Consider the following 21,816-nt stretch of genomic DNA (forward strand, 5'->3'; position numbering starts at 1 on the left):
ATATCACAGATGGAATACCAAACTCTCCAAAAGTATTTTCCCACTTTTCCCATACAAACTTCTTTTATCTTTCTTCTTTTTCTATTAGATTTTTACATTTTAAAAGAGTCAACAATGCATCTCTCCCTCCTCCTTACCTTTTTATCAATGGCAGCTTCCAGCTCAGGGTAACCCTCCTTATTGAGCTCAATGCCTGGGAAGAGGTCCTCAATCAAGCTCAGGAAGAGCTCCTCATCTTCATCAATCTGACAAACCCACGTAAAGAAAAAAAAGTGTCAAAAAAAATACACACTTAAAAGACAAAATGACATAAATTCACTGATATTATTTAAATTCTCTTTTTGAAATTATCTTTCTCTTTATTTATAAAAGTGTAAGGTATGAACCCAAAAAGATTTTTTGAGCTGATTGTTTTGCTAAAGACTGCTTAAGAACTGAAAGACGGACCAGTTTGGAGAGGTTCATGTCCTTCAGAACTCTCTTGACGATGGTGGACTCCGTGTCGCTGGGGTTGGAGCGCTTAGCCGCTCCAAGAGTTCGCAGGACTGATAGAATGTTTCGCAAACCAAAGTCATAGTGAACCTCAATAAACACAAAAACATCTCTCATTAGGTTCAGTTTAGGACTTTATAATTAATGGAAAAAGCACAAATGAGAAAAAAACGACACGTGTCCCATCTGTTGGTTGGAACACGTCCTCTCTGGCTTTGTTCTTTACCTGTTTGGAGAGCTGCTCCTCACACAGCTTGTAAAGTGTGAAAAATTTGCAAGCCAGCTTGACATTGTCTATAAACCCACAACTGGCCATTTTCACTCGAATGATGATCTGCCGGTCAGGAACCATCATGGAGACGGAGCGGAAGTTAATCTTCAGGTTTTCAGGAAGCTCCTGGCGACCTGCATAACCTGGATTCTGGATAGACCGGAAAGGGATGTTAGTAAATGGAAATTCAATGAAACATTTTTTAAATTCAGTTCAACTCCAACATATAATATCTAGATAGATTACATTACTCCAACTACTGCCCTCATCCACCTGTAAACCCATCCTTCTCTCCTCCATTTGAGACAGGAAGTCTCCAGATGCAGAGAGGACAAGCCATCTTTTTCTGGTCGAGGACCATGGCCGCCAATTCTCATTCTGACCACTATGCATTTTTTGCATTTTCTTTTTAAATAATCTGATTTTATATAACAAATTTAGCACATTGGCATGTATTAATTATAGATACAAAGGCAATGAGAATCCTGCAAATATTAAAAAAAAGATATTCAACTCATGAGCTAATATTAGCTTTAAATTCTATTTTTTTTATGAAAGTAAAATAAAAAACTGACCATGGTAAGGAAAATGCCAAACTCAGGATTCATGTCCACACTGTCTCCATCGGTGAAGACAAACGTTTTGTGGCGATCCTTCTTGCAGGTCAGAACTATTGCAATCTGCTGGGCTGCCACTGACAAAACTGGGAGCTCGATGCGGTTGAACTCATCAAAACAGCCCCACGAGCCGGACTGAGCCAGACCTGGAAATCACACAATGGTAGGGTTAAACTTTTAACTATGATCTTATTATTTTTTTTTTGTTAAAAGGTTATGGCGATAATTCTAAATGTGTTTCATTACTATTACCTTTAAATATTCTTCCTAAGCCTCTGAAGTCCATCTGGTCAGAACAGTTAAACACCACCACGTACTTTCCCAGACATCGCCCCATGTCTTTAATGGTCTCAGTTTTTCCTACATTTCAACAATAAAACAATTTAGACAAAATAATCTAATGTTTGCAGAAACATCTCCACACTGTGGAATAAAGGTCATTCTTTCTGAGCCTGCATTCATGTTAAAATAATTTAATTTCTAGTATTACATTGTGTAGATAATAACTTAATCTCCCTAATTTACATTACATATATTACATTTCTATTAGTAAACGTAAATTTGTATTTAAAATGATCTTAGTCTGTCTGATGCAAAAATCGCTCTGATCCTCACCTGTTCCTGCAGGACCTGCAGGAGCTCCACCCATGCACATGCCAAGAGCCTGAGCTAAAGTGATGTAGCACCTGTGCAAAAAAGCACACACATGTAGAAAGTAACATTTAAAGAAAAAAAATGCATGATTATGTGAGGGGTGGGCAAATTTTATGACTCGTGGGTCACAAAGGGCTCTAAAATTTGATAGAAGGGCCAGATCAGGAGCAGATGCGTGGAGTGTTTCGGTAATGCACCTCATTAGAGAAAGAAATAACATCGAATCTGGACAAAAATAGGCTTTAATACTGACTAAAAACTAATATAAATATTTAAAAACAGAACATTTTGTAATTTTATTTCAAAACTAAGACTTTTGTTTTCTTTTTTGGGGCTAACTGCACCGATTGATTGATGTCCTTCAGGGAAATGATGCGTTCATGTGGTTCTGGAATGATGGGAAAATTGACTGTCCAACTAAAAAACATACATGAACATCGGAAAAACAACAAATCTTCCAACAGAACATGAACGCAGAGTAGCTTTCTGCATCTAAACAAAAGAAAAAAATATCAAAGTAGCTAAAGTGCACCATCTATGTGGAGAAACCAGAATTACAGGAAAACTAGACATTTTTAAAGATTCCTACTTTTTCAGTCATTTTCAAGCATGTTCTTAGGATCTTCCTATGCTTTTTTTCCCCACTTTGTTGCATAAAGCAGTTTGTAATAAAAGAAAACTACTCTAATTTATCATGTCTTGTCATATCTTGATCTATTTTTTATGAGAAATACTTTTTATTGGGCATTTTATATCAGGTAAAAATTACCCGGCGAAAGGTGTAACTTTTTATAGCTAAAGTGTTCTAGGGTGAAGTAAACACTCCTTTCCTGATTTGTGAACATTCCTTCTGGGAAACATTGAATGCTACAAAATAACAGTTGGTGCAACGTCTGTGACCTCACAGGCGGCGTTTACCTGTCGGTCAAAGGTGTAATGACGAGCCTTTCGGTGCATCCCAGGAACTCGTTTTGGTAGTCGAAGGTCACGTCTGTGATGTTGATGGTCATCTTGTCTAAGTCCTCGTTGAAGTAGAAGCGGCACTGCTTCAGCCACTCAAAGTCATTGGGGCTTTCAATATGCAAACGGCACTGAAACGACGAAAGGTTGAAGCGGGTGAGAAGGAGGAGGACAACTGAGACATAGAGAGGAAATATACAGGAGAAATCAAAGAAAAGAGGTGATGGTAAGTGAAAAAAGAGCCTTCAGAGAAGGTTAAGAGCACAGGTTAAAAGTTATATGAAGAAGTATTGATATGAAGAAGCATTGAAAGACCCAGACACATTTTTCCTTAAAGGGTAACCAAACCAGGAAGTTGGAGGCTGACTCCACCCACTGCCAAAATTTGAGAATCCAGTCAGAGGGGTGGGGCTTGGGGGCAGGACTGTTATCATAACTGGAGCTGCAGATCATGATGTCAAACTTCTGAAACTGACATGATTTGACCAATAACAAAATTCAACTGCAATACTTCATTTCAACCTGTAGGGGTTGGTTTTTGACTAGATTTTGAAGAATTAAACAGTTTTATTTAAATTTCTCAAAATTTTGGCTATGAGCAACAGACAGCACTTTTAAAGCCCCATTTATAGAGATAAACAGCCAAAAAAAGTTATTTTAGGGTTTAGTCGCCCTTGAAATAAAAAAACATGTAGAAAATACAACAAGTTTACGACACAAAATGTTTCTGATATTTTTTCTGTGACACTGATGTCACCATGGGTTGTTATGAATTAAAGAGATGTAAAAAAAAAAGTGAAAAGGAAAATTAAGTGAAAAGAAGAGAGTAGTAAAGGGATTAAACTAGAGACAGGATGGGGAATATGAGGAATACCAAAACTAAACAAAAAAGAGAAATGTCAAAACAGAACAAATGCAGCAGATTAAAAAAAACTGAAAATATGGAGCACAAATAAATGTACAAACATTTTGGAGAGGTAAAAAGGATAATTGAAAAATAGCTTCTAGGACATAGTTTCTGCAGAGCGGTAGTAGTTCAATAGAAATTTTCCTCTGAGTTGTGGGCGGAGTAAGCCTTCCCCCACTTCCCATCATCCGTATATTTTCGTGCTTTCCTGCTACCTTACAGCCCTTCACAACCACAACCTAACATTACTGGTGCTTCAAAATGGCGAGCAATATTGGATCTATCCAGCCGTACAGTTGGACGACAAAAACAAAGACATACATGGATCTATTTGTCGACGATGGAGCAGCGCAAGGAGCTTGTGACCTGCCGATCGTAGCTCCTACATCACTGCTTCAAGCTGTTTACGCTACATTTTTGCGTCTGCTCCTAATTTACAATGATTTCAATGAAGAAATTCAGTTTTTTTTATGTGTCCTCCATCATGAGAAGAGGACATGTCAAAAACACCAAAAACGTGATTTTCATCAGAGTGGGTCGTTAACCTTGAACATCATCTCTATTTGGATTAGGATTAGAAAGAGTCTTTAGGATGTAAAGAAGGTGTGACGTCTATTAGTTGATGTACTGACCAGGTCATCGAATATGTCCCGTTGGTGAACGTGAATGGTGATGAGGGTCTCGTACTTTGTCCTCTCCACAGCCCCCAGATCTCTTGTGGTCATATCGATCAGCGTGTTGAGCAAGTTCAGGAAATACTGATTGGTTTTAGACATAATGCTGCGGTCGTAGTGAGCGTTGGTGAGAGCATCTTCAGAATCTCTTGTCCAAATCATCTGGATTCCAAGCAAGCCGACCTAGATTCAGAACAAGGTTATTTCAAACTCTCGTCACAAATTTGAAACTCTATGAAGCTTTTTATAATGCAAACATAATCTTAATTTATATCGATGTAGCAACTTGACCTGGTCTCATTTGAAAAATCTCCTTACTTGAGCAGAGAAAGAGTTGAGAAAGTCAATGAGTTCGAAACCATCGTTCTGGATGGCAAGAGCGGCCTGTCGGATCACGAGGTGCAAAGACCTCTGGGATTCCTTCAGGAGAGCATTCAGCCACACCTCCACATTTCCCTCTGCTGTGACTGGACGGTCCAGCTCCATCGTCTCCTTCTCCCGCGATGACACCGCCAGAATGCGGTCATATATCTAAGACGAGGGAAATATCTTTGCTATAACGGCTTGACTATTCTATACAGTTATGTTTATACCTATTAGTATGATTCATTTACAGTGACCTGTATCATCTTAAATTTTAGAATTTGAATGCAAAGATAACTTCTTTTTTGTGATGAATGAAAAATAAATCACCTTTTCATGAAATTGGACAGATTTGATGTTGTCAAAGACATTGAGAAGGTGGGCCTGGATGGTGTGGGAGTCAGAGGCCTGGCCCAGGATCTCCAGCAGGGCGGGGTCAGAGACAAAGAAAAAACGAGGAAAGAGCAGACGCTTCTTCTCTAAATAGCTGTTTAAAAGAACAAAAAAAATCCTTTTTAGTATTCTATATATAGATGACATTTGTAGTTCTTTGTGCGTACCCAGTAAGAGACTTCTGGCAGCTATCCAGCTGATCCAACAGGTGAGAAAGCAACTGTCCCAAATTCACATTTCCCACACAGGACTGCACCACGTTCGGCATTTCATGAGCTCGCATCATGATCTTCATCCACGATTTATCGATGCTTGAAAAGAGTTTTGCTTCCTGATGAAAGTAAATATATTCAGTTTAACACCATTAGAATAATTTCAACTTTTCATACATTTTAAAGTAAAATGAAAATTGTACGTTTTAATTCAGGTGGATTACAAAAGTATTTTGCAAGTAAAACTAGCTAAGAGGTAGAAAGAGAGCGTCCATCCATTGAAAATAGCAAGATGAAACGTACATGGAATCTGTCAACTAAATAAAATAAATAAAATAGCAAATTAACCAAAAAAGACGCAGAGTAAATATATACTCTTGACAGAACTTCTTACATTTTTGTAGGAAAAGTTTAACAAAAAAAGTTCATTTACTAAATTTAATAACTACAATGAACTAGAATAAATCAAACTTTCTGAGATGTAAGAGCATGTATGGAATTCTACAGCTGAGTCAACTCTCATTTCACTTCCTGTAGGCAACACTAGATATTATTTACATCTCTACCAGCCTGTCAAAGCTATATTTGCTCGACTACACCACCTTTTTGAAAAATAGTTGAACTAAACCTCAAATGTTGGATGAACCTGACACTTTAAGAAACAGCTACCCAAGAAATAAATTGTGTTTTTACTGATTCCAGACACTCCTTCTAATTAAAAATTAGGAAGACAAAACAAGAAACATGTATTTGTTTACACTAGCAAACCCCAAAAATCCAATGATTTGAACAGTATAGCAAGGCAGAGATCAAAGACACTATTGATATTACTTCAGATATATATATATATTAGCTAACATGTTGTTGATACATTATGTTAAGCAATTGCACATGGAGACTTATAATAGTGCCTTAGGTAAGCACATAGTAACGTTAGCAGATTATTTCATAATTATTAATGCTTAATTATGCATGAACTAAAATAAAAAATATATATATTTTTGTAGTGTTGGCAAGACAACAAAAAACTATAAAAACAAAAGAAAGTATAAAAGAAATGAAAAATGGAAATAAAGAAGGCATTTGAGAATACAATAGTTAAGAGAATTATTCAGATTTGAAACACAAGCACTATTCAAAAGTCTCATTGCTTCTTTTTTAAGATACTCCATTATGAAAAGCACTAAAAGAACAAAAGAAGCATAAAAATATAATGAAATTACTCAGAAGAGCACAGACCCCTTAGATATAATGTTGTAATTCTTCTAATAATAAGAGTCATAAATAGAATAAAAATCACCCAATTAAACCACAAATTATTGTACTATGAACAAGAAACACATTCAAGCAGAACATATTTATATTAACACTGCAAACTTTAGGATTTGCTCGAATACAACTAACTAAGGTGAGTGTCTTAACCACCAGTTTTTCAGGTGAAATGAAACTAATTTAAAGTCATTTACCTTAGGTAACTTTTTGGCAATGTCTCCACCCACAAAAACAGCCTCCAGATAAATCCAGAGGTTCTGGACACTCATCCAATGTTCGATGATATCAGAGGTGTTAGACAGATACTGAACCCACTTCTGAATTTGGGCTTTGAATGGAGTATTGTACCTAAAAGACATTAAAATAGCATGTTAGATATGAGACTCAGGACTTTGCTTTTCAGCTTTACATGGCTTTTCATATTGTCCCTCCTATTTCTTCTGTTTCAACTCCACTGTTTTAGCACGTTCTTGACACCTAAAATCTCAAATCGACCTGTTGCTCATGAGCGACCCCAGAACCATTAGGCTGTCCTCCAGACTGGCGATGAGCTCGGCTGTGCTGTCCCCTCTCAGCAGCAGCTCTCCACGGTTCTTGAAACCAGCAAATGTGAACGTCCTGTTGTCCCATTCAGTGATCACCTCCTTCAGCTTCTGCTCAATATCTCGCTCTTTGACTGCACTGATGCAGATGTCCTGCAAAAAAGAAGATCCCAAATTGTAAACGAAAGACAAAAAATAACGTGAGGCATTTAGAATTTGCAAACCTCCCAAATATACTAAATATGAGTTTATTGTTTTGTTGTTTTCTTAAAAGAGACTATATAATTCTTGTAAACGTACTGCTATTGAATGAATTTGTTTGATTCATAAAAAGTTTGATTTGTTAAGTTAGTTTTGGTCTTGGACCCTATGCTTACCTCAATCTCTTCTTTATACTTAAGTGGATCAGCCTCCATGATGTTCCGCAACTTAAAATTTTCACTTTCCACATCCAAGTTTTGTCCAGTTACCTGTTCACAAAAAGGAATCATAGTCCTAAAAAATGTCTAATTCTATGAGGAAAACTTGACTTTTAACTGAGAGATTCTAAAGCTGTCAACAGATGATGCGTATGCCGACCTCTGTGATTCTCTTCCAGTGACGTGCCATCAAAGCTTTGTTTGTCATGAGCTCCAGCAGGGGGCAGCACTCACTGAATTCATCAATGGTTCTCTTTAGGTCCATGAAGGCCTGCCACTCCTTCAGAGCCTGAGGCAGTTTGCGGCATCTTTAGGTCAAAAAGCACAAGTTAACAAGATTAGAACTATCATTTTTAAACACATTTTTACTTGTACTCATCCCAGAGCAACTGATTTTTAAAATAGTTTCCTTCTTAACGGTTTTCTGTTTCTTTGCACCTTTCTTGTTTCTATTTTTCTCAACATGTTTAACAAAATTATTCATGAATTCCAACCTTGTCTGAAAGTCCAGCAGCTCGTTGTTGATCTTCTCGATGTTGATGTTGGTCCAAAGGATGTCATTGTAACCATTGACTGTTTCGATGACGTTGTTGTAAAGGCCATACAACTTTTGGAGAAGAGTCAGCTCTGTTCGAATCTTCATCAGCTGAGGGTGCTGGGTAACAGTGATTCCAAACAGCTTTGCTCCGTCACAGTATGTGGTGTACTTCCGGAACAAATTATCAAACTGATTCTGAGAGCCAAAACGAAGCAAAAGAAATGTTTATGATGCTCTTGACGAAACAATTTTAGGTTCAGTTCATTTAGGAACACCAGCCAACCTGAAACATGATGAGTCTGTCACTGACATCCTGAGGAGCAAGCCCCGCCCCCATCGGCCCATGCTGTAGAAAAGAGGGAGGAAAGAGTGTTAGAATGTGAACAACTGTGGTATACGGCAAACCTTTAGATCATTGATCCATATCCTTCATATCAAGCTGTTTTAAGCCTAACTAGTAATGCCAAAAGTAAAACCAGTTAACTAGTGGGCACTATTTGTGCTTGTTAGTTAACTAGCGACAATCTAAAAAAGCCACTAGTTAACTAGTTGCATGCACATTTTCATCAAGCTCACTAGTAAAGCTCACAAGTAAACTAGTGTGACAAAAATCTTGAAATTGTTTAATAGTGACATGTAAAATGTAAACTAGTTTACCAGTGAGATATATGTAAGTATTACTACTTAACTAGTGAGAAAGAAAAATGCACTAGTTAACTAGGAGATTTTTCTCTCTCACAAATTAACTTGTAAGACTAACATATGTGTCACTAGTCAACCAGTTAACATTTTTCATGCCACTAGAAAACTAGTAAGAAACTTTGGTCCCACTCGTTTACTAGTTATCTTTAAAGGATCCTTACAAGTGAACCTGTTGAACATTTGCTTGCAAATATTTAATTAGTGACCTTTTTAGATTGTCACTGGTTAATTGGTAAGCACAAATAGTGGCTACTAGTAAGCTGGTGCACATTTTTGAACTAGTTAGCTAGTTGTACTTTACTCGTTACAAACAGCCTCATATCAAGGATATCGATTAAAAGTCGTGTTATAAACTACAGAATGTGATGATTGCTGATTGTATTCTTACCTTGTCATAGTCCTGGTAAAAGTTCTGACATTCTTCCTTAAAGACCATCATGTTGGTCTCTAGTTCCTTTTTGAATTTCGGTTGCAAAGATTCCAGCTCACTTTGAACCTCTGTGGACCGGAATATGAGCTTATCCCAGTATAAGCGGAGAGTTTCCACCCTTTCCCCCTCTTCCTTCTGGACTGGAAACTTATATTTATAGAGCATGGCATACGACTCCTGTGTCGGGGAAAAGAGCAAATCTTCAGTTTCATATGATTATATTTATATCAACCGTTCTCAAATAATATTTAAATGAAAGCATTAAGAGAAATAAAACTTTAGAAGAAGACTTTATACATATTTTAAAGGTAATTTTCTGAACAGTAAAACCAGAAAGTTTACACACAACTCAAAAAATTAAAGGATTTTTCACTTAGATGTTTCTCAAGGGGTTGAATTTTCTGCACCATATGATTCTACATCTGGTAATAATTTTCTGGCAAAATTTAACACATTTAGGTGTTTAAAATGTCATGTTTTAAGTATCAGACGTTTTGAAAAATCAAAATAAAAAAGATTCTGCAAAAGCAAATGAACATGTTTAAAAACACTTGTTTCAAGCGCTTACCTCTATGGGTCCAATTTGTAACTCTATTGATATCTGGTCTTTTCTGATCTCGTTAACTGCAGCCATGGCAACGCGAATGTCATCCAGATCTTTGATTGGTCGATTGAGTTTTTTTCCAGCTTCATCAATTAATGCAAAGATCTGTTCCAGCTCTTGTTGGTATTTTTTGTTACAGCACATCTGATAATCGCTCATCCACTGCATTGTTTCAACAGTCAGCGACGTCTTTAGCGATGCTTTAAAATAAATAATAAAGTAACAAAAGTGTTCTCAAACGGTTTACATAAAAAAAGAATTTCAATATTTAGAACTCAGACTGACCTGTGAATAAAGCCAAAGCTCCAACGTTTATGTGGTCTGGTTCCGAGTTTATTTTTGTCTCCAGGTCCTGGTAGAACACAATCTGGCTCTCAAATTTAGACAGCAGTGGATTGGTCTGCATGAACCTGTGAGATTAAAGTAATATCAATAATAATTTAAGTTTATATAAAAAAAAAATGTGTGACTATATTTTCAAGTAGGACTGAAATACTGGCACTCTTTTTTCAGTTTGGCGCACCTTTGCAAAGAGTCCTCCCGGTCAGTTCTCCAGATGTGATGGTATTGACTAAAATGGTCTAAAGCGGTCGATACTTCCTGTAGGAGTTATGACAGATGAAATATATTATGAAGCTACACACAAACAACTGCTAGTGTACATGAATTATGTACATCCTTTGGAAATAATTTGACAAATACCGTTTTAGTGGAAGTGATGGAGGAATTGAGAATAGAGACCAGCTTGACAACCTCCTTGTTTTCTGAGACATTTTTGTAGTAGTTTCTGAATGGAGCAGCTTGGATGACAGAGGCGCTGGAGATGCTGCCGTCTGTGGAGCACAAGGTTTTCAGGACAGAGAGTGCAGCAGATGTTAGAGTGATCAGAAACGCAACATTTTTGTTTGAAAACTTTTCTTGAGGTTTTTTTTTACTTTTGATAAAAAAATGTTCACAATAAAAGGTCCCAAAAGGAAAAACAAATGTTTACTAGATTAGTTTTCTTACAAATGTATTTAAATGAGTTCCTTTCAGAGCTTCTACTTTGCTTCTATCAATGTGTCACTGTCAACATGGACATGAATGATTGTGAATTAAAGAGTCATGCTATGTTCACTTCACAACAAACATATGTTTAAAGGACCTTTATCATGCAAAGTCAACTTTTTGAGCTTTTAAATGTTTTATAGTGTTGATTCATCACTATAAACAACCTCAAAGTGCTATTTCGATCCATTCCTGCATTTCTGACCTCTAAAAACCTGCGCTCTCAATAGCAGCCCACCAAATCCACTGGGTTCTCACGAGCTGATGTCACAGACTGAGAACAGCCCCCTCCAGGAAGAGTCTGCACCGGCAGTGCAACACCCCCACCCCCGGCCAATACAAACACACTTTCTTCACGGAGCTAACGGTGCTCAGCTAAACCCTTTCATTTTAAATCCACATACCGTATCTCCCAACTGTGTCCTGTCTCCAATAAATTCCAGGTCTAACAGGTGTTTGCTCCTTCAGGACCCCCCCACCCCCCACCACCGCGTCCCTCGAATGTATTTTGTGTGGCGTCATGAAATAGGTCCTTCAAGGAGCGTAAAGCGGAGAGAGATCAAGGCGTCCTACTTCCAAGTAAAAAAAAACAAAATCCTTAATATTTCATAAATAATTTGATCTTTAGTGTGCCAAATGTACTATATGATCATATAAATGGATACAGTTTAGTCTGAAAGACTTAAGAAAAGCATGGTATATGCCCTTTAAGTGACAACTTCCAACTTCCAGGGTCACAAGGTTGCTGAAGTCGATCCTAGCCATTGTTGAGTAAAAATGGGGTACACCCTGAACAGGTCATCAATCCCACCACGTATCAAACAAATGTCAGATGAATTGTCGTGTCTTTTCTTACCGGCAGGACTTGCAACATCCTCTGCTTCACTCTCAGAACTGTCTTGCTTTAGGGACATCATGCACCTTTCATCCATTTTTCCCTGTCAAAGAAAATCCAAAAACACAAGAGATGTGTTAACATTTTTTTTTTTTAACCAGGAAAATGATTGATTTTAGATTACTTGTCAACAGTCAGACGCACCAAAGAGAGCCTCTCTTTGCTCCACTGGCCTACTCCCTTGCTGACACTGACCACACACTCTACAACCTGGTTCAAAGCCTCCTGGACTCTCTCCAGGGCTGGATTTATCACAATGTCAGGTATTGAGAGGACCACGTCCACTCTGAAGATTGCCTGCTGAGCACGGCTTCTGTTTCCGCCGGGAGATGTGTTCTCTCCTATAGAAAGAAAACTCATGCATCACAGGATGATGGGATGTTCACGTTTTACACTCTGTGACTGTATGAACAAAGGAAACCTTCAACAGTGCTACTTTTGTAAAAATGAGGAATTGGTGATCAGGACAAATCAGTAAAAATACTTTATAATCACTCAGCGTCATTTTCATCTTTTTGGATTGTTTCAGACAAAACAAACCTATAAAGTTGGTAGAAGAAGTGTAAAAGTGTTTGCGTAGCATCTCCAGAGTGTTGCGAGTCATTTTGAGCAAAGCGTCCAGGTTCCGGTGGTTGAAGTGGAAGAGCAGTTTCTGGGCCTCCTCCTCCATCACGTCTTTTAAATCCATTTTCTTTTTCTTCTTCAGCAAAGAAGACGAGGGGCCGATGCTACCCGACTGGGGCAAAGTGTTCCTGGAGAGGAGACGGCCCTCACCGGGATGCTCGTCTTCTCCTGTAGAGGTGACACAATACGACCTCCTTACAGCATTATGTGGATACCTCTTCTTTGGTATCTATTGATGTGTTTTTACATTTCATCAAAACTGAGCATCTTAGTAGTGAGAAAAATAACAAAAAACTTCATAGTGAAGGTAGTATCTAAGGTAATAGTGAAATATATCTATATTGAATGTATGTATTTGTAAATACTAAGGGGTCTAGGTTCATTAAAGTTTTCTATATTTCCCAGTGTCCTCCTCATCCTGATCCGACAGGAGAAACAACAGCAGTTTACCTTCACTCTCCAGGCGGTCGGTGGCCTTGCTGTCAGAGCAGCTTTCTTCCTCATTTTTCTCCTCTTCCTCTTTCGGACTGTCCTCAAACACCATCAGCATGTGGATCAGTTCATTAGCAGCGCTCTCCACGAGCACGCTCTTATTTTGAAGGTTCTGGGCTTGCTTTTTGCAAAGTTCCTGTATATTCAAAAGTTATAGGAAACATTGTTTTAGTCAGTGCCTTGAGAATGTCACTGAGAAAAAATGTTAATCTACGTGCTGAAAAATGAATGAAATATTTCCATGAAAATATCCGGTTTGAGTATTTATTTACTTACCCTGGTGGCGTGAACCAACTCCTCACAAGTGACTGGACTGTCCTGAGGTAGAACACACAGTTCGAACAGACTCATCTCCTGTAGGATTGCATCGATCCGATACTCCACCAGGTCGTTCACTCTGTTCATCAGTTGCTCCAGGTCATCTTGGGATGTCAAAAAACAAATAAAAAACAAGAAAAAAAACATAAAAGAAAGGGAACATTTCACACAGGAGAAGTGTGAGCTAAGGGGACCCAACCCACAAGTTGTCATTCATTTCTATTGAACCACAAGCTGACCTGCTGGAATTTCAAACTCAGCATAAAATGTATTGATTTGTCTTATGCTTACCCAGCGCTTTTTCAGTGTCCCTTAAATACTTGTCAATGTTCAGCGACGTCCAGGTGAGAAAGGTCAAGCCTGGCTGAATGGCCTCATCTACCTGTAGAAAAAAAGTTAAATCACTTATTAAGGAGAATTTTGTAAAGCAGCAGGTGTAATTATTGTGCAAAATAAAATATATTAAAATGTCATAAGAAAAAAAAAAAAAAACATGTTTCACTTTTATTTGAACCCCCAAACCTCTGTTTGAAACATAACATCAAAATGTCATTGCTTCACCTTCTTCAGTGTCTTCTTTTTATAATGAGAATATATTTATACCTTCAGAAATGTATTAATTTACTAATGAAAAAAAATGAATCTACATAACAAATGCTCAGTAAACCTGAATATCAGTAATTATTAATTTTAAGAACTGCTAAAATTTACCTGTCTAAATGACACTCACACTCTAGTCATTGTTTGGGTTACTTTTATCTTTTTTCTTCTCATATTCATGAGTTGGCTCCTATCTCTCAGGCTGACTTAAGTAATTGTAACATTTGCGGAATATCCTACACCTTTGTAACACAAATATCTTCTAAATCCAAACTAAAATTGTATTAGTTGCTCTGATTATTTCATCCTAAAGAAGCTAAATGTGCACATCGGCGAAAACTACATATGCACTCCACAAAGCAAACAATTAAAAAATATATACTTACCAAAGTCAATGAACGTTTTGTTATAATCTGCTAAATATAATACTTATTTTGACGTTTTACAACATGCTACATATCTTACCTTAGCAACATGAAGCATGGCCAGCTGCTGGAAGACGGGCTGAATCTTGGCTCGAACTCTTTTGTTCTCCCTGAGCATAAACTGGGAAACAAATTGCACAGAAAATTTAAATTGGTTCAAATGTTTATAGACTTCATGTTTTGAGTCTTAATTTCCCTCAGATTTCTTCAAGTCCCACTCCAACTGCATTTTATTCTTTTGTAAAAATTGTTTCCAGTGGTCTTTTAATTATAGATTTTGCAGCTTTTTAGCCAAAACCAAAAAGCCTGTGTCATTTTTTAAGACAGTTTCTTCAGAGCTGCAGGAGCTCGTCAGAATTTTCCCTCTGGGTTGTGTGATGAACTGTTGGCCAGGAAGTTAGCTCCACTAATTTCAACCTTTGTACATTCTCTCCTGCTGGCTTAGAGCCCCTCATAGCTCCGAGCTAACATTAGCATCACCGGTTGCTGTGTCACAAACCAAAGACTTTTCATCTGCTCCTGATCTATCATAATTTGAATAAAGAACTACCGTACTCAGAAATGCAGTTTTAATCTTAAATTATTACATATATGTCCTCCATCATGAGAAAAATGCAACAAGAACATGTTAAAAACTCAATTTTCATTTGAGTGGGTCTTTAAGTTAAGATGTTAATCTCAATTACACAACGCAAACATTCAAGGAGTTTTGCTAAATGTATTTCACACTTTAACAAATGCTACAAAACGTCTTTTTTATTGTGTGTTTATTGTCAAATGGAGCAATACAGAATTGATTCAGTAAAGGCTAAACCTTATTAGCTTGGTCCCTAAGATTGCTTCTTTAGCTACCTTTGTTTTGCTTCCAAGTCATACTAAAATGTTTCAAAGCGCATGTAATTTTTAAATAGGTTTCACCAGAGCTGAGCTGTTTTCTTGGCCACATGGACCTGGAAGTTCTAGAGTTAGAGTTACGGTTAGGTTAATACGTAGGACGAACAACAATATTTAGCTTTGGACACACTTAAAACTTGTGCGGGCAATGCATCATTGTGAATCTTAGCTTTACTTAAGTATTATGTGCACGCAAAATGAAGTTCCATCCGTTGTTGTGCTTGATTTTGCATAAATATGTGAATAACATCAGTCTAAATGTTTTTGCTTTACTGGGATGTCAAACTTCAACAGGGTTTCCCAAGGCACATTACTAAATAATTGTTTTAAAATTAAAAGTTTTGTGTATTTAAATGATTATAAATGGTCCTCCACCTTCAAAACACTTTGTGTATGACATGTACCTGCATTTGGCTGTAGTTCTTCTGGAGGAAATACTCTTTCTGCAGTAAAACAGCAGCAAATGGAGGGATCTTTAATTCCATCTGTGCCATGCAGTTTATCTCCCTTATCTGGATCAGGATCTCTTGATCAAAGTTCACAAACAGCTCTCTTGTCTCCCCTAAGCGGACCAACAGAGTAGCTTCCAACCCCAGTCTGGCATCCTCCACCTACAAGAGCGTGCCATTAAGTATTGCATTGAAATGAAAACAGAAATATGAGAGCAAGTGAACCAAAAAACAAAATCCATCATCTTCTTTACCTTTGTCATCCAGTTGTGATGGTGGAGCTTCTCATACTCCAACAGAATCTCCGTCATCCTGTTGAAGTTCTTGATTATTTTCTTTGCTTCTTGAGTGGAAAGAACACCTGGTTGCTGTGAGGGGGGGGGCAGAGCTTGTTATTCATATTACATGTTGTTATTGTGGATAAAAAGAAGGGTTAATGAATTAAAACTGTTCAGATGCTATAGGTAACCTGTTGGAAGAAATTCATTGGATCTGAGATTCGCCTGGACAGCATCCGAGCCCACATGATGCGACCTGCCATCGGAGGCCAGTCCCTCCGGACGGGGGGGTTTGACTTCTCCTTTTCAAACATGTCAGAGACCCATTCAATGTCCTGGCCATACATCAGTAGGATGACCTGATATTTAGTGTCGGTGCGAAGATCTGGGATGCCAAGTCTGTTTATAATGAATTCCGAAATACACAAAAAGTAGATTTTCAGGAATAATAAAACAAAATCTATGGGATAAGACGAAAGAGTACCTCTTTCTTTTCTGATGAATATAAACTCTTTTTTATTACTGTGTTACCTTTCAAACTGATGCAGCACATCCAAAGCTCTCTCAGTGTTTTGGATGCTTTCAATGGTATCATCCATGAATTTTTCAAGCTGTTTCTAAAAGTAAAAGAACATGAATACTGATATTTTTCTGATTTGAATGCTTAAACTTTAAGAACAAACATGAAAACATTCCAATATATGATTAAAAATTACCCTAGAAACACTTTGCACAGTTTTACTTATAGATTGTTGTTTCACTGATTTCAAATGAATGCTTGCAAGTTTGCAGAAAAAACAGAAAAGCGCAGAAAAGTCTGGCGATAAATATGTTTTTTCCTGTAACGCAGGATGTGAACACAATTGTTGCTTTTACAAAGAGGCACTGCCCCACTGGCCAAGTCATTGTAAATGTAATAAGAGCTATTATGTTATTCTTAAAAGTAACTTACGTGGAGCTCAGAGGTCCTCTTACAAAATTGCTCAAAGTCAGTGTCAAAGTCAGTTACTCTGTGGTCAAGGAAACTGTAGGACTTGCTCTTCATGCTCATCAAGATGGGCTGTTAAAAAAGCAAATGTATAAAAATCACTTTCTAAACTTGTTTAGGTCTAGAACAACAAGAGGAAAGATCAATCGTTCTTTGGAAAGCCTCTAAATAAGTAACAAGCTAATCTTTACAGAAAATGTAATCGTCTACTATTTCACTATAGGTGAATTGGGTTAGATTTTTAAGATTTTGGAAAGACAGATGAATATACTTGAGTAAGAATCAAAGATAAAAAATCAGTTTTTCATGGAAATGGTCTTAAGTTCAGACCTTTTCATCAGTATCTTTTTTCCGGTCCCGTCCAATCATAGAAACTACGTTCACATTGCCTCTGCAAGGTGCGTTCAAGGGGTCACCTCCAATGAAGTCTATGAAAACGCACTTAAATGCTTATTTTGGGGCTTCCACGTTCAAAACTTTTGCATTTTCAAGCAGTTTATGCACATTTTGGGCTCTTCATACAACACGCTTTGAAAATTAAGCCAGGTCAAACTTTGACTGATCAGGGACTCAGATTTGGTCGTGACGTATGGATGGCGTCCATTTTAATTTACAGAAGTGAAAACCATTTGATAAATTGATCACGGAGGAGAAATGAATAATTGCGGTTTGCTCCCAGAGTCTTTCATATATCAATACAGAGCTGTGAAAGAAAAAGCCTGGAGCAAGACTTGTGAGATTAGCTCCAATTCAACATTTCATAGAAAGTCTCTTTCAACAGCAGGTGGAGGACATGCGCTAATAAGAAAAAGAAGAAAAAGTCCGTCTCTGCTTGTCCATGTGAACACAATTGAATTTGCATTCAAAGACACGCATTTAGCATGTTCCTGAACGAACATCATACGTCCGTAGCTTTACTGGTCATAGAAATTGCTTAATGAGCCTGGTTCTGTTGGATGTTTCCTCCTTTTTTTCCATTTCGGAGTTTTCCTCTCCACAGCCACATTACCTTGTCACAAAAAGGGATTTCATCAAACACTCTTGACCCTGTTGGAGTGATCTGTACTCAGTTGACATATAATCATTTGGAACTGTTTTCAACTATTTGGTTTTCACAGTTTTTGGCCTGGTTTAAAGGAATCTTGCTGTTTATGTGTAGAATTGCTTGGTTAGAAATTTTGAGCACGTGCTGTTTAGAAAATGTCTGATGACGTTAATTATGCAGAAAAAAATCAATGTTAGGGAGCCACACAAAACACACTCATTTATCTTTTTAGGTATTTGAAAACTGAGATTTTTGCCCCTGGCAGCAGATTTGTATCGTCAACACATGATTAGGCATTTCAGTGTTAGGAAGTATGTGTTTTCAGATAGAGATGAAATGTACATGACAAACGGAAAAAATAAAACAAGCATTACACAAGGCTTTTCTGAAGGAGGGTTAGAGAAAGTCAGCACAGCTGTTAATAATGAGATTTATAAACATGGTGATAAGAGTTCATAGTCACAACTTTTGCTACATGATGCAATTAACAACAGAAAGAAAAAAGAACACGCAAAGGTAAAAGTGGAAGACTGTCCATCCAAATTACCTCCCATATTTCCTGCATCTCTGCAGTCTGTACATCCGAAGTAGCAGAAACACAGAAAACAGCTTTTATCAACATTTACTCATACAACAGGAGCCAGGCTGCATAAAAAAGGATCTACTTTACAGAGTTTGATCTGTTGTGTCAACAATCCTGAACTGCACTAACAGAAGTTCAGTTTTGTGAAAATACTAAGGCAAAATGATGCAGCTGGAACACCATACAGTTGTGCTCATACGTTTACAGACATAGAAGAATCAAGATATTATGGCATTACCTGGGGTAATGTTAGTCTGAATGCCATAAGTTGAAGATGCTGAAACTTATAGCTAGCTAAAAATGCTAAAGCTAATAGCTGAAAATGCTGAAACTGATAGCTAGCTTAGCACACTGAAGCTTGCTAAATATGTTAGCTAAACACCAAATTAGTCAAAAAAAAAAAATTTTTGAAAAAAATATCAGATTTTGGTAACATTTTAGCATTTAGTATAAATTTGCCAAAAAAAAAAACAGCTAGCATTTTTCTAAAGTAAAAGCTAAACAACAAATTACCTTAAAAAATCAGTAGTTACTGAACATTTTAAAGTTTGAATGGTGTCTCTAGCTGAAAGTACGCAGAAGTTCACAAGTTTCAAAGTTTTTGAAGGATTTGAGCAATTTCTCATTCATTTCCTATGGGGCACATTTTGCTCAATATTTCAAAATTATCAAGTTTATGAATACCAAAAGTGCAAGCAGTAAGGTCCTGAACTGGCTGAACGTTTTGATATCATGTTTTGATACAGACCAACTTCAATATTATTTTAGATTTTTTATGTAATAAAAAAAATAAAAAAACCTTACGCAGACTTTTTTTTAAGTCAATTTTAATGAACTTTACTCAGTTCAATTGTATACGTGGATACGAGGATACGTGTAAAAGCTATGTTGTAAAAAGTTAATGGTCAGTGGACAGCAGCAGAAATACATGTTTAAAATGGCTTTTAAAAGCAAAGTGATCAAAAGATCCACTTACTTTGAATCTGGTGGCAATGGTTTCAAGCCCTTCAATCTCGGAGTCCTGCAGTACAGAGTAAGTGGAAATTATGCTGAACATCTGCAAAATCTTCTCCATCCGGCTCTGGAAGGCATCAAACTTCCAGAAAAGGTACGCCTCGCAGAAGTCGAAGTTCTTCTCTGAGGGAGACTGCTCTAACTCCCTCTTGGTTTGTTGGAAACAGCGCCTGTACTCCTGAACAGCATGAAAACAGATCTTTACAGTGATTTAAACACTTTCAACACAAAGCTTTATTTCAAAACCCAGTAACACATGCTGTGTGAAAATAATGAATTTAGAAGTTAAGAAACAGCTATTGATAACAAACCCTATGCAAAGGAGAAACTGTAAAAGAAAAAACATTGACATGATCAATAGATTGGTTTAATACCTGATTTAAGTGAATAGCAGCCTTCATTTTTGCAATTATCTCTTGCCGAGGCTGGTCCCATATTGAATCACAACCATTGTTTGTAATGTAAGCCATGCAACTCGAGATCATTTGGTTTGTCACCTGAAGAAACAAGAAAATTGGTAAAGTAAAAAAAAAAACATACAATTTGAGAATAATTGTGCAATCGAGAATAAAGAATGATGTTGCATTCAATAAAAATGGGAAAATCTGTTTGAATAAATCTGTTCCCTTATAAAAAAAGAAGTTGCCCATAGCTGAATTGACATGATCCACAGTGGGCTAAGAAACAGTTCTATAATGGGTAGAAAACAGTTTTGCTGAGTTATGTCAGTTGTGCGCTTGTGGTCTACTGTACCAGCACAAAAAGTGTTGTTATTTTTTCTGAGTTGTTGTAGTAGCGAGAAACGTTGTAAATCGTTCGGATGGCATTGATCAAACTTGGGACTGCTTTCACTATTGCCACCTGGAGGGAGAGAAAAAAATCAAGCTGTGTTTTTTGAACAGTGAAGCAGTTGTTTGTTTTTAACAGGCTTTTCCTTACAGGGTCACATTTGTAGAGAGGTTCATAAAAGGTCTCCAGGCTGTACACATACTTGACGTTGTCTTTTGCTTCATTTGAAGCAACTGTGATCCTCCTGTCTATTTCGGCCCACGACTAAAGCAAACATATCACACAACATCATGCTGAGCAACACTGCGACTTTGTCCACAATAACAGAAAACTGTCCAATAGTAAAAAAAAATAATAATAAAGTTGTTAAGACATCACTGGAGAGTGCCAGCCATTTCTGACCTTCATCAGCTTTGATTTGGCCAATCCGAGCACCCTCAGTACAGTCCTCACATGAGGGCTTTTTAGCTGCTCCAGGAGATAGCTGAAGCGGGCCATCCGCTTCTTCCAGTAGTTTAGCTCCGCACGAGGACCCAGGTCATCAGTCACCTTTCTAAGCTGGTTACTCTCAGACAGAATCTGGAGGACAGGAGCGTGTGAGAAGATGTGATAACCCTTTATCTGTCCCTCTGAGGGGAAATATTCACATTGTTAAATCAGAAGAATTTCAAAGAAAATATTACATCACATATTTTACATTATCATACAGTAGAGGGTATCAGGTCATTGCATCATGGGTCATGGGTGACCGAAATGTAAAATTTTCAGCAAATTTGGCAGGTGGCCCTGTGGCGACATTAGTAATCAGGAGGCAATTACATTTTCACATGTTGCGAGGTGGCTGCGGAGGTGGAAACGTTCAATTTTTATGGTAACCAGACAGTTTTGGGACATTGTGGCCGCCTGGGCACATTTAGAGGTTGGACGGTGGCAGTCCAGTGACAGACGGCTGGCAGGAAGGCAGCAGCACGATAATTGACCAGGACGATCTCCAAAGGCCCCAAAATCGTCCACCCTCCAGAACAACCCCCTCCCCTGTGCTGCCGTCCCGCTGCCACATCCTCTCGTAATGCTACATACACACCAAACGCGATTCGCGCGGCAGAGGCGGACAGTTTCGATGTTAAGTCAATGGCACAGTCGCAAAATGAGGCAATCTGAGTTCTCACGGCGCGACCTGAGCGACGGCCGCGGCACTGCGGTCTGGCTGCAACGTCTGTTTGAGGCTAAAAGAAGTTTCAGCAGAGGCGGATATGTATGAGGGGCCGTCCAAGACATTATTTATTCTGAACCATTCACATTCATACATTCTTGCTCTCACATTC

At 37.8% G+C, this 21,816-nt stretch overlaps 1 protein-coding gene across 2 annotated transcripts in view; it reads right to left on the minus strand.

The window, feature by feature from the left end:
- Positions 1 to 21,816, minus strand: part of dnah5 (dynein, axonemal, heavy chain 5) — a 55,540-nt gene that overhangs the window by 28,512 nt on the left and 5,212 nt on the right. For both annotated transcript variants that reach the window (XM_024292554.2, XM_024292555.2), the window contains exons 7-45: positions 20,894 to 21,073; positions 20,642 to 20,755; positions 20,456 to 20,563; positions 20,077 to 20,199; positions 19,665 to 19,880; positions 17,025 to 17,132; positions 16,604 to 16,689; positions 16,264 to 16,471; positions 16,049 to 16,162; positions 15,750 to 15,956; positions 14,492 to 14,572; positions 13,718 to 13,808; positions 13,385 to 13,530; positions 13,067 to 13,244; positions 12,533 to 12,784; positions 12,137 to 12,333; positions 11,954 to 12,035; positions 10,753 to 10,883; positions 10,574 to 10,650; positions 10,336 to 10,460; positions 10,015 to 10,250; positions 9,405 to 9,623; positions 8,598 to 8,660; positions 8,271 to 8,509; positions 7,937 to 8,084; positions 7,735 to 7,827; positions 7,311 to 7,510; positions 7,010 to 7,163; positions 5,499 to 5,662; positions 5,269 to 5,425; positions 4,894 to 5,106; positions 4,534 to 4,758; positions 2,953 to 3,125; positions 1,996 to 2,066; positions 1,633 to 1,740; positions 1,339 to 1,526; positions 719 to 913; positions 448 to 582; positions 138 to 245 (exon numbers count right to left, since the gene is read on the minus strand). In XM_024292554.2, the coding sequence (XP_024148322.1) occupies positions 138 to 245; positions 448 to 582; positions 719 to 913; positions 1,339 to 1,526; positions 1,633 to 1,740; positions 1,996 to 2,066; positions 2,953 to 3,125; positions 4,534 to 4,758; positions 4,894 to 5,106; positions 5,269 to 5,425; positions 5,499 to 5,662; positions 7,010 to 7,163; positions 7,311 to 7,510; positions 7,735 to 7,827; positions 7,937 to 8,084; positions 8,271 to 8,509; positions 8,598 to 8,660; positions 9,405 to 9,623; positions 10,015 to 10,250; positions 10,336 to 10,460; positions 10,574 to 10,650; positions 10,753 to 10,883; positions 11,954 to 12,035; positions 12,137 to 12,333; positions 12,533 to 12,784; positions 13,067 to 13,244; positions 13,385 to 13,530; positions 13,718 to 13,808; positions 14,492 to 14,572; positions 15,750 to 15,956; positions 16,049 to 16,162; positions 16,264 to 16,471; positions 16,604 to 16,689; positions 17,025 to 17,132; positions 19,665 to 19,880; positions 20,077 to 20,199; positions 20,456 to 20,563; positions 20,642 to 20,755; positions 20,894 to 21,073 (5,913 nt within the window). The remainder of the gene's footprint in view (positions 1 to 137; positions 246 to 447; positions 583 to 718; positions 914 to 1,338; positions 1,527 to 1,632; positions 1,741 to 1,995; positions 2,067 to 2,952; positions 3,126 to 4,533; positions 4,759 to 4,893; positions 5,107 to 5,268; positions 5,426 to 5,498; positions 5,663 to 7,009; positions 7,164 to 7,310; positions 7,511 to 7,734; positions 7,828 to 7,936; positions 8,085 to 8,270; positions 8,510 to 8,597; positions 8,661 to 9,404; positions 9,624 to 10,014; positions 10,251 to 10,335; positions 10,461 to 10,573; positions 10,651 to 10,752; positions 10,884 to 11,953; positions 12,036 to 12,136; positions 12,334 to 12,532; positions 12,785 to 13,066; positions 13,245 to 13,384; positions 13,531 to 13,717; positions 13,809 to 14,491; positions 14,573 to 15,749; positions 15,957 to 16,048; positions 16,163 to 16,263; positions 16,472 to 16,603; positions 16,690 to 17,024; positions 17,133 to 19,664; positions 19,881 to 20,076; positions 20,200 to 20,455; positions 20,564 to 20,641; positions 20,756 to 20,893; positions 21,074 to 21,816) is intronic.

The sequence above is a fragment of the Oryzias melastigma genome, linkage group LG7 (assembly GCF_002922805.2).
Source record: "Oryzias melastigma strain HK-1 linkage group LG7, ASM292280v2, whole genome shotgun sequence".
NCBI classification, from domain to species: Eukaryota; Metazoa; Chordata; class Actinopteri; order Beloniformes; family Adrianichthyidae; genus Oryzias; species Oryzias melastigma.